At 40.3% G+C, this 17,712-nt stretch overlaps 1 protein-coding gene across 1 annotated transcript in view; it reads right to left on the bottom strand.

Annotated features, from left to right (window-relative positions):
• The window catches only part of AKAP6 (A-kinase anchoring protein 6), a 607,123-nt gene that overhangs the window by 372,833 nt on the left and 216,578 nt on the right, over positions 1-17,712 (bottom strand). Inside the window, exon 4 of the mRNA XM_089907589.1 lies at positions 7,290-7,647. Coding sequence (XP_089763715.1) covers positions 7,290-7,613 — 324 coding nt within the window. The 5' untranslated portion in view covers positions 7,614-7,647. The remainder of the gene's footprint in view (positions 1-7,289; positions 7,648-17,712) is intronic.

Raw genomic sequence — 17,712 nt, 5'->3', positions numbered from 1 at the left:
AGAAAACCATAATTCAAAAAGACACATGCACCCCAATGTTCACTGAAGCACTATTTACAATAGCCAGGCCATGGAAGCAACTTAAATGCCCACCGACAGACGAATGGATAAAGAAGTTGTGGTACATATATACAATGGAATATTACTCAGCCACAGAAAGGAACGAAATTGGGTCATTTATAGAGACATGGACCTAGAGACTGTCATACAGAGTGAAGTAAGTCAGAAAGAGAAAAACAAATATCGTATATTAACGCATGTGGAATCCAGAAAAATGGTACAGATGAACCAGTTTGCAAGGCAGAAACAAAGACACAGATGTAGAGAACAAACATATGGACACCAAGGGGTGAACGCGGGGGATGGGGGGGGAGAACTGGGAGACTGGGGTTGACATATATACACTAATATGTATAAAATAGATAATAAATAAGAACCTGCTGTATAAAAAAGAAATAAAATTTAAAAAAAATCTATCAAGGTATAAAATATTTCCGTCGCCTCCCCCAAATTCTTTTATGTTGCTTTTCCTTGCTCTCATCACACTGTTCTGGTTCTTTTTAACCTCAGATTAGTTTTCCCTGTTCTAGAACCTGATATAAATGGAGTGATACAGGATGTATGTACTCTTTTGCATACTTTTTGCTTTGAGTTTCACCCATGTTGTTGCAGATATCTGCAGTTCGTGCTGTTTTATTACTAAATAGCAATCCATCTGTACAAATATAACACAACTTTCTTATTTATTTTCCTCTTGATGGATACCTGAGCTTCAGACAGTTTTTTGCTATTATTTATAAAGCTGATATGAAAATTCTTAAACAAGTCTCTATGAACATATGCTTCCTTTTTCTTGGGTAAATACCTAGGAATGGAATTTCTGAGCTTATGGAATATATATGTTTAACTTTTGAGTAACTGACAGACCTTTTTTCAAATATGGTAATAGCATTGAAGAATTTTTGCCATTAACTGAGCTGAATAATGGACTAGATGATGGGTGTTTTAAGAATAGGGGTTAGGCAAAAGCCCAGGACCAGATGGCTTCACAGGTGAATTCTATCAAACGTTTAGAGAAGAGCTAACACCTGTCCTTCTCAAACTCTTCCAAAATATAGCAGAGGGAGGAACACTCCCAAATTCCTTCTACGAGGCCACCATCACCTTGATACCAAAACCAGACAAGGATGTCACAAAGAAAGAAAACTACAGGCCAATATCACTGATAAACATAGATGCAAAAATCCTCAACAAAATACCAGCAAACAGAATCCAACAGCACATTAAAAGGATCATACACCATGATCAAGTGGGGTTTATTCCAGGAATGCAAGGATTCTTCAATATACGCAAATCTATCAATGTGATAAACCATATTAACAAATTGAAGGAGAAAAACCATATGATCATCTCAATAGATGCAGAGAAAGCTTTCGACAAAATTCAACACCCATTTATGATAAAAACACTGCAGAAGGAAGGCATAGAGGGAACTTTCCTCAACATAATAAAGGCCATATATGACAAGCCCACAGCAAACATCATCCTCAATGGTGAAAAACTGAAAGCATTTCCACTAAGATCAGGAACAAGACAAGGTTGCCCACTCTCACCACTCTCATTCAACATAGTTTTGGAAGTTTTAGCCACAGCAATCAGAGAAGAAAAGGAAATAAAAGGAATCCAAATCGGAAAAGAAGAAGTAAAGCTGTCACTGTTTGCATATCACATGATACTATACATAGAGAATCCTAAAGATGCTACCAGAAAACTACTAGAGCTATCAATGAATTTGGTAAAGTAGCAGGATACAAAATTAATGCACAGAAATCTCTGGCATTCCTATATACTAATGACGAAAAATCTGAAAGTGAAATCAAGAAAACACTCCCATTTACCACTGCAACAAAAAGAATAAAATATCTAGGAATAAACCTATCTAAGGAGACAAAAGACCTGTATGCAGAAAATTATAAGACACTGATGAAAGAAATTAAAGATGATACAAATAGATGGAGGGATATACCATGTTCTTGGATGGGAAGAATCAACATTGTGAAAGTGACTCTACTACCCAAAGCAATCTACAGATTCAATGCAATCCCTATCAAACTACCACTGGCATTTTTCACAGAACTAGAACAAAAAATTTCGCAATTTGTATGGAAACACAAAAGACCCCGAATAGCCAAAGCAATCTTGAGAACGAAAAAAGGAGCTGGAGGAATCAGGCTCCCTGACTTCATACTATACTACAAAGCTACAGTAATCAAGACAGTATGGTACTGGCACAAAAACAGAAAGATAGATCAATGGAACAGGATAGAAAGCCCAGAGATAAACCCACGCACATATGGACACCTTATCTTTGATAAAGGTGGCAGGAATGTACAGTGGAGAAAGGACAGCCTCTTCAATAAATGGTGCTGGGAAAACTGGACAGGTACATGTAAAAGTATGAGATTAGATCACTCCCTAACACCATACACACAAATAAGCTCAAAATGGATTAAAGACCTAAATGTAAGGCCAGAAACTATCAAACTCTTAGAGGAAAACATAGGCAGAACACTCTATGACATAAATCACAGCAAGATCCTTTCTGACCCACCTCCTAGAGTAATGGAAATAAAAACAAAAATAAACAAATGGGACCTAATGAAACTTCAAAGCTTTTGCACAGCAAAGGAAGCCATAAACAAGACCAAAAGACAACCCTCAGAATGGGAGAAAATATTTGCAAATGAAGCAACTGACAAAGGATTAATCTCCAAAATTTACAAGCAGCTCATGCAGCTCAATAACAAAAAAGCAAACAACCCAATCCAAAAATGGGCCGAAGACCTAAATAGACATTTCTCCAAAGAAGATATACAGAATGCCAACAGACACATGAAAGAATGCTCAACATCATTAATCATTAGAGAAATGCAAATCAAAACTACAATGAGATATCATCTCACACCAGTCAGAATGGCCATCATCAAAAAGTCTAGAAACAATAAACGCTGGAGAGGGTGTGGAGAAAAGGGAACACTCTTGCACTGCTGGTGGGAATGTGAATTGGTTCAGCCACTACGGAGAACAGTGTGGAGGTTCCTTAAAAAACTACAAATAGAATTACCATATGACCCAGCAATCCCACTACTGGGCATATACCCTGAGAAAACCAAAATTCAAAAAGAGTCATGTACCAAAATGTTCATTGCAGCTCTATTTACAATAGCCCGGAGATGGAAACAACCTAAGTGCCCATCATCGGATGAATGGATAAAGAAGATGTGGCACATATATACAATGGAATATTACTCAGCCTTAAAAAGAAATGAAATTGAGTTATTTGTAATGAGATGGATAGACCTAGAGTCTGTCATACAGAGTGAAGTAAGTCAGAAAGAAAAAGACAAATACCGTATGCTAACACATATATATGGAATTTAAGAAAAAAAAGGATGTCATGAAGAACCTAGGGGTGGGACGGGAATAGAGACGCAGACCTACTGGAGAACGGACTTGAGGATATGGGGAGGGGGAAGGGTGAGTTTTGACAGGGCGAGAGAGAGTCATGGACATACACACACTAACCAACGTAGTAAGGTAGATACTAGTGGGAAGCAGCCGCATGGCACAGGGATATTAGCTTGGTGCTTTGTGACAGCCTGGAGGGGTGGGATAGGGAGAGTGGGAGGGAGGGAGACGCAAGAGGGAGGACATATGGGAACATATGTATATATATAACTGATTCACTTTGTTATAGAGCAGAAACTAACACACCATTGTAAAGCAATTGTACCCCAATAAAGATGTTAAAAAAAAAAAAAAGAATAGGGGTTAAGAATAGCTTCTTTGAGAAAGTGACATTAAATATAAAACCAGAGGAGGGAGCCCACCCTGAGCATTTTCCAAAAGCATTTCTCAACTAATTTTTTTTAAGTTATACATCAACAGGATGGCAGAGAAAACTGTGATGACAAGATTTAGAACAAGCAATGTGAAAGGGAGTCTGAGGCGTGTAGGCGAGTTAGGTAAGGGTAGCTCCTTTTTTGTGCTTGCCTTTCACAGAGCAGAGCACAGGCCCCTCCTCGCTCCCAACCCCTGCTCAACCTTCTCCCAGGCTTGTGCCTCCAGATATTAGAACTTGGCTGTGCCGCTGGCCGACTGCTTGATGAGGATCCAGAATCTGCGAGGCAAAGCTAGAGCTAGGCAGAGGCAACAGGAAAAGCTGTGAGGCAAGAACTAGACTAACATTTCTTTTGAACTTTCAATCCGCTTGGAGCTTTATAAACAAGGGGGAAGTAACAGGAGACACGGCAGGAGAAGCAGGCAGGGGCAGAACCACAGGAAGAGGTTTGGGTTTTATTGTAAGCCAACAGGAAGCAAGGGAGTTACATGACTGGATTTACATTTTTAAAAGATCCCACTGGCTGCTGTGTAGAGAATAAACTGCAGGGTAGTAGAAGAGGCTCTAAAAGTAGCCCAGGCAAGCAGTGATGTGGCTTGACTAGTGTGGCAGCAGTAGCATAGGGGAGAAGTGAATGGATTTAGGGCATATTTTGGAGATGGATCCCCAGGACTTGTTAATAGACATATATGTGGGGCATGGAATCACACTTTGGCTTGGCAAAAAAGTGGTGCCTTTTACTGAAATTGGGAAGATGGGGTCGGGAAGGCATTCAGAGCTTTTCAATGGGCATATCAGTTTGAGATGCTCACTAGAGATACAAGATGTCTCTTAGGCAGTTGGGGCTCCTGGGAGAACACTGGGATGGATATATAAATTTAGAAATTATATGCGCCTAGATGGTCCTTAAAGCCATGGCATTCCCATCCCTGCGATGGTTATTTTTCATAGTAAATTAATAAACTGAATAATTCACCAAGGCATGGAGCCAAGGGGGGATGCCCCATAGGAGATAGCTGGCCTTTCCCCGGCTAGGCCTGCCCCTCTGCTTTGCCATACACCTAACTTAAGAGCTGCTTCTACAAGGTTGTTTTGCTGTTGTTTTGATTCCACATATAAAATTCTGTAACCCAGTTCCCCTTTATTCTTGTGGATCAGTGTGGAAATCTGAAGAACTGACATGTATTTAAAATCTTTTTCTTTAATGTATCAAAGTGCTTATCTGGTTAAATTAAAAAGTTATGCAAATAAAGGGAAAACTTAAATAAGCAGATTAGGAGACCAAAACTAAGCCCTTGTGTTAACAAGGCCGTAGCTCACTGACCAGTTTGTCGACTTTGGCCTCAATGTGGAAGGGCTCTATTATTATAGAATATTCTAGAACATTCAGAGAACGTTGGTTAAGTCACTTGATGAAATAAGCATCAAAAACGGAATGATAGAAATCCTAGAATTAAATTAACATAAGACAATTTCACTTCATCCCTTTAGCTGCTGTTGATGAGCTACTATGTGACTACTGTGCTGACTTCCTGCCCTCCTGGGGCTCCTTTCTCAGCAGGGGAGACAGACCACACTGTGGGACAGAGCTGAACGGAGGCAGTGAGATGCCTTTTGAGCGAGGTGAGAAGGTGACAGGCAGTCCCAATGAGAAAAAGAAGCAAATTGCCCCACAGGGGATTTCTCAACACTAAACATAATCCCGGTTGACTGTACAAAAACTTTTACATTCCTATTTGGAATTAAAATTTAAGTTTTCACTTAAGTGCTATATTGATGTAATTAAATGAAGTTAGTTGACACACTGTTTTCAGGTGCCCTTAGCATTTTTAGTGGAATCTTCTAAAGATATTTCCATTTCCCCCATTCTCCTTTATCGTTTATCACCTTTTCTGTGTAGATCTGAAAGATTTTAGAGAGCAACAGTCATCTTTCCTTGCAAACCCAATCCTGTATTTCTTTTAGGGAGCCACATAAGTAAGTGCAACATTAGAGGGAATGGAGGAGGGGGTGGGGTGCTGCGGAGCCCCCTGACTCCCATCTCACTGCAACCCGGAGGAGCTGGGGAGCTGCTCCTCTGATTGAAGGGACTGTGCTGCAGGAACTGAGAGATGCCACTCCCTGCTGCCACGGTGGGGAAACCAGTCGGGCTGGCATTCCGTTAAAGCTCTGTCCGTTAGAGCGGGCTCCTAGCCACCTCTGATACCTTTCATGCTTGCTCTTTCCCAAGAACCCGAAGAAAGAAGGCCACCCAGGCCTGCTCAACCTGGGAGAAGCCCAGCCACCTTGGCATTCTGACCCTTTTGTTTTTTCTCTCTCTCTTCAACCCCCTCCTTCCCTTTCTTGGGCACTCTCTCTCATGGGGCAGCTGGGCCCAGGATCTGCTGAACCAGCCTGGGAAGGCTAAGCCAGCTCTGCTCTAGGCTTTGGGGCACATAACGCTCTCTTAATTGTCCTTTCCTCTCACGCTGATGGCTGCATCTTACGTCATTTAAGTATTAAGATGCAAGAATCTGTTTGGTCTTTGGTTTCAGATCATTTAAAATGAACCAGCTGAGGTAGAGGAATTCTCCTTAGTATCTCATCTAACTGACTAGAAATTAACATTGGGGTTTGGGGCCAATGTCCTAATTGGTTATAAATCTGCCCTGCTTTGCCCACCATTGACCTGAGCATGTATTTCCCTCGGGGACCCGGAAGAGAGGAGTGGCTATGGCAGGGCAAGATTCACGGTATTTTGGGGTTCCTAGGCCAAAATCTCTATTAATAGCACTCTTTACTAGCATCTCCGTCTCATTATTATCAACGGTCAGGCTTTTTAACGGCTCTCTAAAAGTCACACACATTTTTTTAATGTCTAAACTTTAGATGAGCTGTTATAAAAGCACCTTTGTTCTGCATGATGTATTGTACCTTTTAGAATGTACTCATTCTAAAAGGAGAACACCGCCCTTCTCCATCATGCGAGAACCCACTGTTTGCCACAAAGGCAGCATCAACTTCAACAGAAGTTAGTAATCACATACATATACAATCACTGCTCAGTTTGATTTTTTACCTATGAGAGTCTTTGTTAAACCTTTTGTAATATTTTTATTCTTTACTACTGATTTCTATGACATTGCACAAAAATTCCATCCCCCCATTTTTCCTCGCTTCTCCGCATTATCCCCTGAGGTCAGTTTTATTCTAGATGTTTAGCCCACAAAGTAAAATGAGGAAAGAATTCCACCCATGTTTATCTACAAAAATAATGGTTTCAAACCTGTTATTCTGTTTTTCTTCTTGGATGCTTTCTCCTTGAGAATTACAGAACTCAGACTCTAGGCACTACAGCCACCTTCAGACTTCTGTCTGGAATGGACCTGAGCCCAGAGACCTTCCTTACCTTTAGTTGAACTAGATGCACATCCACATGCTTGCTGTCCGAGTCCTGCTGGACTGAATAGGTTAGGTCTCGGACCCTCTCTGAGGTCATCCGGAGCCAGGTCTCAATTTCAGGTAAGTGGAGGACAATCTTCCAGTCGGCCCCTGTATGCAGTGGGGGTGGCTTTTCGTACTGCTGGTCAGAATCCATGTCTTTCATCACCTCTTCTCCCTCACCCTGCTCCACAGTGGGTGTCAAGTTGATGGCCATGGGTGAAGCATCAGTAGCCATGGGATCCAGGTCCTGTGACCTCAGAGGGGAAAGTGTCACGCTCATGGTTAACATGGAGAAGTCTAAGCCTTACTTCTTTCCAAAACAGCTGAAAGGCAAAAGGAAAAAAGAGAGCAAAAGTCAGACAAGATTCCCAAATAAAGGAATGGTACTTCACAGAAGAAGCAAGATTTCTAAATTAAGCCAAGTTTCTAAATTAAGAAACCATAGCTCATAACAAAAACAGAAAGAGGTGTTTTGAGTTTCTACCAACTAGAGCCAAGACCCAGCATTTATCCAGCGATTTCTAAGCTATTGGAAGCGTCCTTCCTATACTGGTTCAATAGGAACACAAAACAGTGTGGTACTGCCTATCCCAACATCCATTCTCACCTCATTCCTTAATAACAAATTCCTGATTTTCAGTTGTGCATATTCCTGCCAAGAATTTAAAACTACATTCCCTATCTCCATCGGAGCTCACTGTGGTCATGTGGCTAAGTTCTGACCAATGAAGTGTACGGTTTCTTTTTAAGATAAAGTTGATTAGTTTACTAATGATCTAGCTATGTAATTTATCTTTCTTCTGTAACCAGTCTGATATAAAATAACAACTTTTAGGATCTTGTACTTTGAACACTTTAAATAGACATTATTTTTAGTTTCAAGAGAAAGTTCTTCAAGGCAATGGGTTTCTTTTCCTTTTCTAAGTCTTTTTCTAGTTCTATACATTCAAGTTAGTTTATAGCCCCATTCCTCCAAAGATGAAAGGCGGTTGATCAAAATATGAAATTAAATGTGATTGTCAGAAAGTAGCTATATTTCTTTATATTCTTAAGATTAACTTAATAACAAAAGCAAAACTATTTTACCTACAAACGTGGAAGGGAAAAGTCAAGAAAGCTCCCAGTTTGACTAGGAATATGTAACCTTCCACACAGGAATGAGCACAGGGAATAAAAAGACTTGTTGAATTGACAAAAGCCTTAAGAATAAGTTATTCTCATGATATATTATTTCAGAAGCCTTTTAATGCTGTAGCATACTGCCTCTCCCCCAATTTCTTGAGCATTTTATTTTTAAATTAAATGATAAGGGGGTTTACAGATGCATTTTTGAAAACAAAGTTATTTGCAAAGAGCAAAATATTATGTCATAAGGTAAGTTTATCACTTTGGTACCTGCCTTAGAGAATGGTTTTAGGCTTCAACAGCTTTCCACACCTGATTGCAAGAGGGAGAAATCCATGCCCCACATTTTTAACCACCCTTGCATACAGTCTTTAAAATAACAATAATACTAGACTTGACTATTTTTTGAAACCAATTAGAAGATATCAAAATTTCACTGGGAGGGATGAAGCTCCAGGAAGAGTGAGCTACCACACTACTTCTTAATAAACCATACCCTAGTCTCAGTCTCTGATTCTGATTTCCAAAAGCACTTTAAAAATTTTAATCAATTCACTGCCTTCTGGGGTGGTGAACCACTATTTAGAATCACTGTCCCAGAGAAGGAATCTGATACACAAAGGTTAATAAAGGTTTTTAGTGCAAGGTCAAAGAACTAGTAATGAAGAAGTCACTGGTGTCACAGTGGTTCCCTCTTCTAAGAAACCAGACTCAAGCAAACCAGAAAACTAAGTGCCAGGCCAGTGTGAAATGAACTGTTTCACCTTCACCCACACACTCACTCAGCTCCAAGCCCCTACCTAAGAGCCCTGTACAACTGAAAAACAATGCTTGGTCATTGTGTTTTCTCTGAAACCCCTAAATCGAGGCAAGGCCTCCTCTGAAATACATATCTTACTGTAAACTAAAGAACATACCAAAGAATTGGCTCAATGTAATTTATATCCCAACATACATTTCTATATATACTATCAGGCCGTGCACCAGGCAGGCACAGTGCAGTTTTGTGTGGTTTGGAGCAAGATGCTCCACATTTGCGGGTCTCAGTTTTCTCATCTGTAAAATGACAAAATTGGACTAAATGATCAATAAGATTCCATCTGACCATGAGAATCTGTAATTACCTAGGGTTATTTATCCAGAGATTTCTAAGCTCTAGGGTTATTTATCCAGAGATTTCTAAGCTATTAGAAGCATCCTACCTATACTGAGAGCTATGTAGATACTAAATGATGGACCTCCATTTCACCAAAGCAGGCAAACGGCATCAATGGAAAGAATGGAAAGAAATAAATTATTACCATGCAAACACATTTTGTAAATCATTATTTACACATTATATGTTGCTAATTCTTTCCAGAGGAATAAATATGGGAGATTCTTCCCTCTGGGAGTGTGCACTTAAGACTGATAACACAGATGTGGTTATATATGCAAAGGACAAATAGAATAAAATAAAAACATTAAACAAAAATGTAGCTGGTGTGGGCTTCCCTGGTGGCGCAATGGTAGGGAGTCCGCCTGCCAATGCAGGGGACACGGGTTCGTGCCCCGGTCCGGGAGGATCCCGCATGCCGCGGAGCGGCTGGGCCCGTGAGCCATGGCTGCTGGGCCTGCGCGTCCGGAGCCTGTGCTCCGCAACGGGAGAGGCCATAGCAGTGAGAGGCCCGCGTACCGCAAAAAAAAAAAAAAAATGTGGCTGGTGTGCATCACACATGAGTAAAGGGCAAGGAAACCTTATATTCAAGCTGCCAAGGCAAAAGTTACCTGCATCTACAAAATTTCAACCTGCATGTGATGTTTCCATATTTAGCTGATCAGACTATAAACAAGAGAATTTCCATAACCCAAAACAGTGAAGCAAAGCAACGCTTTACTCAAGTTTTATTTCAACTTCTATTTATTTTCCTTCATATACAGCTTTGTCCCTGGGGAAGGAATACTGTATGTGTCATAACAGCATAGCAAGCTCAGGAAGTGGCATAAAATTGATTAATTACCCATTTTCATGGAAACTAATTACTATAAACATTTAATTTTCAATTCCAGTAGTTCACATTTAGATGTACCACCCATGGATAACCAACCTGTATTTCTGATTTTCACAAAAGCACATCTGATTTCCAAGATAAATTTATACTTTAAAGGAAAACTGCCTCATATTGTAGAGATCTACAATAACAATCTTTGTGTGTATTTTTCCTGTCCTTATCATGACTATTCAAGCTTGCTTTCCCATCAAATTAATTACTCCATTTGAATGCAAACAAATAGTAGGAAATTCAACACAACTCTATATATTCTTCTAAATTCTAAGTTTTCTATTTTTTTTTATGCAAGGATCCATCCAATAAGATTCCTTTCTAGTCACAGAGAAATTTGAAGAAAAAAAAAAAAGCCAGTAGACAACAACTTCTGACGATGCAAATGAAGCACTGATTCAAGTACATACAGATACCCATGCAGTTATATCTCTGGCTGCAAAGCTGCATGAGAGGAGGGATCAACCAGCTTTTTGGAACCCAATGACCTCCACCCCTCTGCCCCCATCAAATGCTTATCTGTGGCCACGTTTCCAGCATTAGAGATAATACCACCTTGAACCCAGCTGCTGTTAAAAATAACACAGATCAAATCCTTTCCTTTCCACAAACCCAAAGAAGATTCAACATTTAAGGTGCAAAAGTCAAAAGCAGTAAAGATTTTAAAGGTTTTTTAAAAAAAAATTTGTGCTAAGGCTTTTCTCACCACACTCTATCATCCTACAGAAACAGAAGAAACATACCATGGCTCGCCTACTAACCAAGGACTGGTGCTGCTACCTCCCTGACAGTCCACAAATTTTCAGTCGAAACCTGATGTTAGCAGAATATATTCAATTTGAATAAGACATTTAAATCAGGAGCGTGTTCTTCGACCAAACTAGGAAGCAAAAAATGCAGCTACACACCCATCAAAACTGCCCACCTCTTTCTCCCTTCTCTTGTGATTGTCTCTCTTAGATAAAAGGACAGAAAAGCTGGAAATCAGCTGGCTGTACTCACTGTAAATGCTTTTGTCCCTAAAGGCCCTTCAGGATTAAGTGCCTGGCTCCCCCTGCTCTCGCCCCCTCGGTTCTCTTCTTGTAGCCAAACAAGATAAAGGCCGGTATCAGGGCTGCTTCATGCCAGCAGGACACTGGTGAGTCTGTAAGGCACCAGCTTCAAATGCCCTTAGCGGCCTAAATCTCTTGCAAAGAGAGGGCTACTACACTGTCCCTATTTGGAAGCTAATCTATAAGCTCCAGGCTTGTAAGGTTATAGGCTGGGCTTTTGCAGCCGTGATAAGTGAGTTGAGAAAAAGGAGACAGTTGCCAGAACAAGGATCACTATGGAAAAGAGGATTTGGGTAGACAGAGCACAGTCAGGCACGGTTCAGAAGAACCAAGACTGTATACCCCAAGACTGAGCAAATCCTAAAGCAGGATAAATTTTAAAATGTATAAATAAATTAATAGTACTATAGTAACATAACCAGCTGACAAAGTCAATCTGAGCTAAATGCATTCAAGCCCTCTCTCTTCTCTTAGGAAGAAACTGTTCTTTCCAAACAAGAGCATCTTCACGTGTATAGTTTGAGAGGTAGTCTTATCATCATGTAAATCACCCCCAAACCTAAATACTTACTCTCAATCTTTCTGTGCTCTGCTTACTGCCCCCAAAATGAGAGACTAAAGCATAATTCAGGCCAAATTAGCGAATCTGCTTGCTACAAAGGACATGTTACAAAACTGGGGTAGAGAAAATTAAGTTAGGCATCACTAAGTGTGCTTTTTGCTCTTGCTTCTTTTTTTTCTTTCATATTCTCATAATCATTCTTCACAGAACCTATTCACAGAGACTGAATTTTGAAAGGGAAAGAAAAGTTCCACTGGAATGTTTTGAATTTTGTCTCTGGCTAGCTCTCATGCTTTGACTGCATTAAGGAAAAATAAATAAACTCAAGAGGTGAACCCTATATCCGATTCCAGGACTCTAGAATCGGGCTCTACAAAAAAAACCCCACAAAAACAAGCTTAATAAATTGCTTAATTAAATGTCGCAGTCTACCCAGATGAATGAGGCTCTAATTCAACACCTAGTTTTAAATCTTGCTGCCTGTCTTACTCTCTGGCCTCTTGTGAGGTCAAGGGTTGGGAAACTTTAAATGGCTTTAAGCTTTTTAAGAGGAGAGCCGAAGAATTCCTACAAAATATTAAGTTAAATCTGTACTTAAGGGAAAAAAGAGTGAGTGGCTTTTGTAAGATGCTCTAAGGAAGTTTCCATAATCACTGATTCCTCCTTCTCCTTGGCCCTCTTCTCCTCCCAGCCCCACACCCTCCAGCACTCATCTGGAGTAACACTGATAAGTGAGATCTGTGGTAACCCCAGATTAGGCTCACTTTCTAATCCTCCTGCCATAACAGAGCAGCCTGCAAGTGGATGTCAGTGAGAAGAAAAATCTCAAGCTTTAAGTGCACAGGCTTGGGGAGCAGGAAAGGGAGTGAACACAGCACGTAAATACAGGGGCCCAGACAGATTTCTACAATTTAAAAGACCTTGGTGTTATCACTGATGTTCCCCCCAACACTTTTCCCCTTTACTATATCCTTTTGTATGGCTGTCCCCTCAGGCAAATGGCTGATTACATCTGGTTAATCACACAGAGACCATGCACCCTCTCCTGGGTCTCTCCTCAATCACTGCTAACTCCCTTGCCCAGAGCATAGGGTCTTCTGTCACCCATAACACACTTCATCAATCATCTTCCTTGCTCAAGCCGTCCGTCCTCCTACTACGCGCGCCCACCCTGCATTAGTCAGATCCTTCTCCTGTGGCATGGACACCCAGATTGACTCAGTTAGTCATCACACCTCCCATGTCTTCCTTCCACCACTACAGTGGTCAGCTGCTGTCACTCAGAGATTCATTTGGCTGCATCACCCCACTTGGGGTGGATTTGTAAAAATAATACATAATTTATACAGTTGTTACTTTTGTCAATGCTATTGATACAAAGAAAATGAAACAAGATTCATTTCAAATCAACTGACATTACTGAGAATCAACTATATATAAGGCATTATGTATATCTATGACTCATCAGATTTACTTTCACCGAAATTATAATTTAATGGGGACAATTTCCCTCCCTCCACTCTCCCCTAACACACACACACACACACACACACACACACACACACATCTACTGATACCTATTACATAGGCAGGATGTGGGCAAAGCCCTGTGAGGCCCCAGTGGAATGGCATTAATCCGGGATGGAGGAAACATAAGGAAGAACCTTTACTGAAGAAGGAAATACTTGAGATGCGCTTGTAAAAATGGCTATGATTGGGCTTCCCTGGTGGCACAGTGGTTGAGAGTCCACCTGCCGATGCAGGGGACACGGGTTCGTGCCCCGGTCCAGGAAGATCCCACATGCCGCAGAGCGGCTGGGCCCGTGAGCCATGGCCGCTGAGCCTGCGCGTCCGGAGCCTGTGCGTCCAGAGCCTGTGCTCCGCAACAGGAGAGGCCACAATAGTGAGAGGCCCGCGTACCGCCAAAAACAAAACAAAACCAAAAAATGGCTACGATTTAGATGGGCAGAAAGAGAAGGGAGATGGGGAAAGAATTCCAGGCTGGGAGAAATACATGGACAAATATACCAAGAAGTTGGGAGAATCAGCAAATAACTCAGTGTTGAGAGGAATTGGGAGCTTGATGGGAACTGGGAACCGGAAACAGATAAGGCTATAAGGTAAATTGCAGCCATGTTATAAGAGGGCTTTGAACACCAAACTATGGAGGTTGGAATGAGTCTCACAGGGATCAGGAACTCTAAAAAGATAGCAAAAGAAGAGAAATAAAATTACAGTTGTTTGCTAGAATGAGACAGAAAAATCAATATACAAACTCTTATTTACCAAGAAAATGAAATGAGAAATCAGCATTATGAGAGAATCAGCATCTTCTTTTCCAGGCAGACGTCATCAATATAAAATGTAAGGTTAAAAACTTCTTTATAGCCCATAAAAAAACAGAAAGAGAGACTGATTCAGATCTAGAAGTCTGACTTTTAGATCAGAGTGATTAAAGGAGTTCTGTGCTCTGTTCTACCTACTCCATTAAATATAAAAAGAGTTCTCCATTTTTAGCTCTCCATTAACCCTAGCATCATAGATTTGAAGTGGAAAAAATTTTAGGATCATTTTATGCAATGTTTTTTCTTAATCTAAAAAGTTTTAATTAATTAAAAAGTAATATATATTAATTCAAACATTGTAAAAATAGATAACACTGAAGTTAAAAGATCCTCCTCTATCCCAATATTCTCATCCCCAGTCAATAAGTGATAAGGGGCTATTTAGCTTTTGTGCCCTCAATATGTAAAGTAGAAAGGAAATGAGCCCTAAAAGAAAAGTTGTCTTTAAAGATTCTGAAGCCTAAATTCGTTGGTTATCTCTACTAATGAAGCAATATAGAAGTGTTTGCTAATGCAGTGTTTATTTACCAGGTATTAATAGGTATTCTACAAAAAGTTGCCCCTGACAAATAAATTGAGAGTGCTAGGCAACTTCTGGGAAGAGACAGCCAACTGAATATATGTGTCTAATTTGGCTCCCTCCAGAAACCTCACTAACACTACTGCAGAGTGGTTTTAGTTTGAAATTTGTTTTTGTTTTTTTTTAAGTATAAACACTCAAGAATGGGAGGAAAAATAGTAATATTTTTGGAAGCTGAAAATCAGATGAACGAGTGATAAATGCCTTAGCCAACCCAAGAAAACAAAATCCTAAACTAATGGTACAGAGAGGAAAGAACCAACCTGATTTTACTTCATAATTCTTTAAGTATTTTGAAATTGCTGGAACCAGATACCTCTGGAACTGGAGATGGAAAAGTATGTAGTGAAAAATTAACTTTACCCAAAAAAAAGTCTGGCCTTTGTTCCAACTCCTAAGAGGTAACCTCTAAACTTTCAGAATTTCCTGAGTGATAGGATTATTTTTGTTGTTCATGGTGGGCCCCTCAGATGACACCTAATAGTCTATACTAACATGGTGATGCATGATAGGGGCTAGCCAGACAGAAAGACCATTCATGTAATTAGAGGGTTGGGGCTTTGAGCAACCACATGGGCAAAGATTCAATCATTCATGTCTAAGTAATGAAGCCCCAATAAGAACTAGGACACTGAAGCTCAAGCAAACTTCCAAAGTTGGCAACACCCCATGAGTATTGTCACACACCAAGGGCAAGAGGTAGTGCATCCCTAAGGACATGGAAGCTTTGTGTTGGGAAACTTCTCAGTCCCAGATTCCACCCTATGTGTTTCTTCCTTTGGCTGGTTCTGATTTGTACCCTTTTGGTATAATAAAACTACAATTATAAGTATAGCACTTTCCTGAGCTCTGTGAGTTGATTTATCAAATTATCAAATCTGAAGGAATTTGTGAGAACCTCCAAATTTATCATTAGCTAATCTCATGTGAGGACAGCCCTGGAGACCCCTGAACTTGCAGCTGGTGTCAGAAGTCTTGGGCAAACTAGACAGTCTTGGAGAACTGTACCCTTAACCTCAAGTTTGGCCTAACTCTGGGTAAAGGGGCAATGACACATTGAGAAGATTAATTCTGATTTAAAAATGTTTAGAAGCAGTTAGAATTCTAGGTCTTTCCTTACTCTGTGTTGCTGGGTAGGTGTACCACTCCAATTCTAGAGCTTTATTCTCCAGAAAGAATCAATCAAAGGGTCTCTGGACTTAGGGACTCTGGGCAGTTGAGTATAGAGTTACCTTGAAAATAGGTGAATTAAGTTAACATAGGCATTCTGAGTGCTGAGACCATCCCCAGTCCCCTTCCACAACTTGACTCTCCTAAGCCTTTATCCTCCAGTTAGCAGACTAGAGACCACCCCCCCCCCAAGAAGATCTGATCAGTCCAAGAAGACATGATACTGAAAATTGGCACATCCAGATGACCCTACAATGACATTCAGTCAATAGGCCTACCCACACACTCAGAGCATTCAATCAGCTTTCTAGTCTCCTACTCTTAAATATGATCAGGCAGTCAAGGATTAGCAGAGATGAAGGGAAAACTCTAATTTGGATAACAGGCCCAAAGGAAGCAAACAAAAAACCTCAACCTAGAGGAAAGATTATGCAAGGAGAAGATGATTTTGGTGAAAAAGAAAAATGATCAGAGATAAGCTATTGTATCCATGAAACAAGAACAGAATTTTATTTTTTAAAAGAAATATTTATAGAACAAAAAAATTTGGCAAAATAAAAACATGATTGCAAAAAGGGAAATCTCAATACAATGGCTGAAAATAAAGTTGAGGAAATCTCACAGAAAGCAAAGAAAAAGATAAATAGACAAAAATTAGGAGAGAAAGATAATTAGTGACCAATCCAGGAGGTCCAACACCTGAAGAACAGGAGTCCCTGAAGGCAAAAGGGAAGAGAAAGGAAAATATCATTAATAAAATCTTTTGAGAAGTGAAGGACGTGAGTCTCTACATTAAAAAGACCCATCTAGTGTATGAAAATAGACTCACACTAAGACACTTTATTGAAATCCCAGAATATTAGGAAAATAAGATTTGGGTTAGAGGTAGAGGTATATACAAAGAATTATAAATTAGATTGCTTTGGATTTCTCAACAGCAACTGTGATACTGTGATTTATAATAAAAATATATATTTGGTCTTTGTCCCCATTTCTGGCACACAGCGCCTAAAGCTCTTGGAAAGTCCAAAGCACAAAAGCAACGAGAGCATCTTTTGTTATAGTATTTGTTCTTTTGTCCTCAGTTCATGAAATAGCTCCAGAGCCATAATGGTGAAAGGAGTCTTGTTATTCTTATAAGTCCCTTTCAACCACACCTGAGTTTATGTTAATGAGGTGACTTTCAGAAGGGATGGGGGCTGATTGCCAGGGAAACCAACCCTGATTAGGAGGTTGGAACTTTTGGTCCCACCCCCCAACCTCTGGGGAGAAGAGTGAGGCTGGAGGTTGAGTCAGTCACCAATGCCAATGATTTAATTAATCATGCCTGTGCAATAAAGCCCCCATAAAAACCCAAAAGGACAGGCTGTGGAGAGCCACAAGATTGGTGAACGAGAATGCATCCACATGCTGGGTAGGTGGTATGCCCCAAACTCCACAGACAGAAGCTTCTATGCTCGGGACCCTTCTAGACACTGCCCTATATGCCTCTTTATCTGATTATTCATTCGT

Source organism: Delphinapterus leucas, chromosome 2, assembly GCF_059928025.1.
Source record: "Delphinapterus leucas isolate spDelLeu-1000000601 "Yukka" chromosome 2, BTC_Dleu_Yukka2, whole genome shotgun sequence".
Classification (NCBI taxonomy): Eukaryota; Metazoa; Chordata; class Mammalia; order Artiodactyla; family Monodontidae; genus Delphinapterus; species Delphinapterus leucas.
The sequence above is the reverse complement of the archived record's forward strand: the minus strand, read 5'-3'. Positions and strand labels throughout refer to the sequence as shown.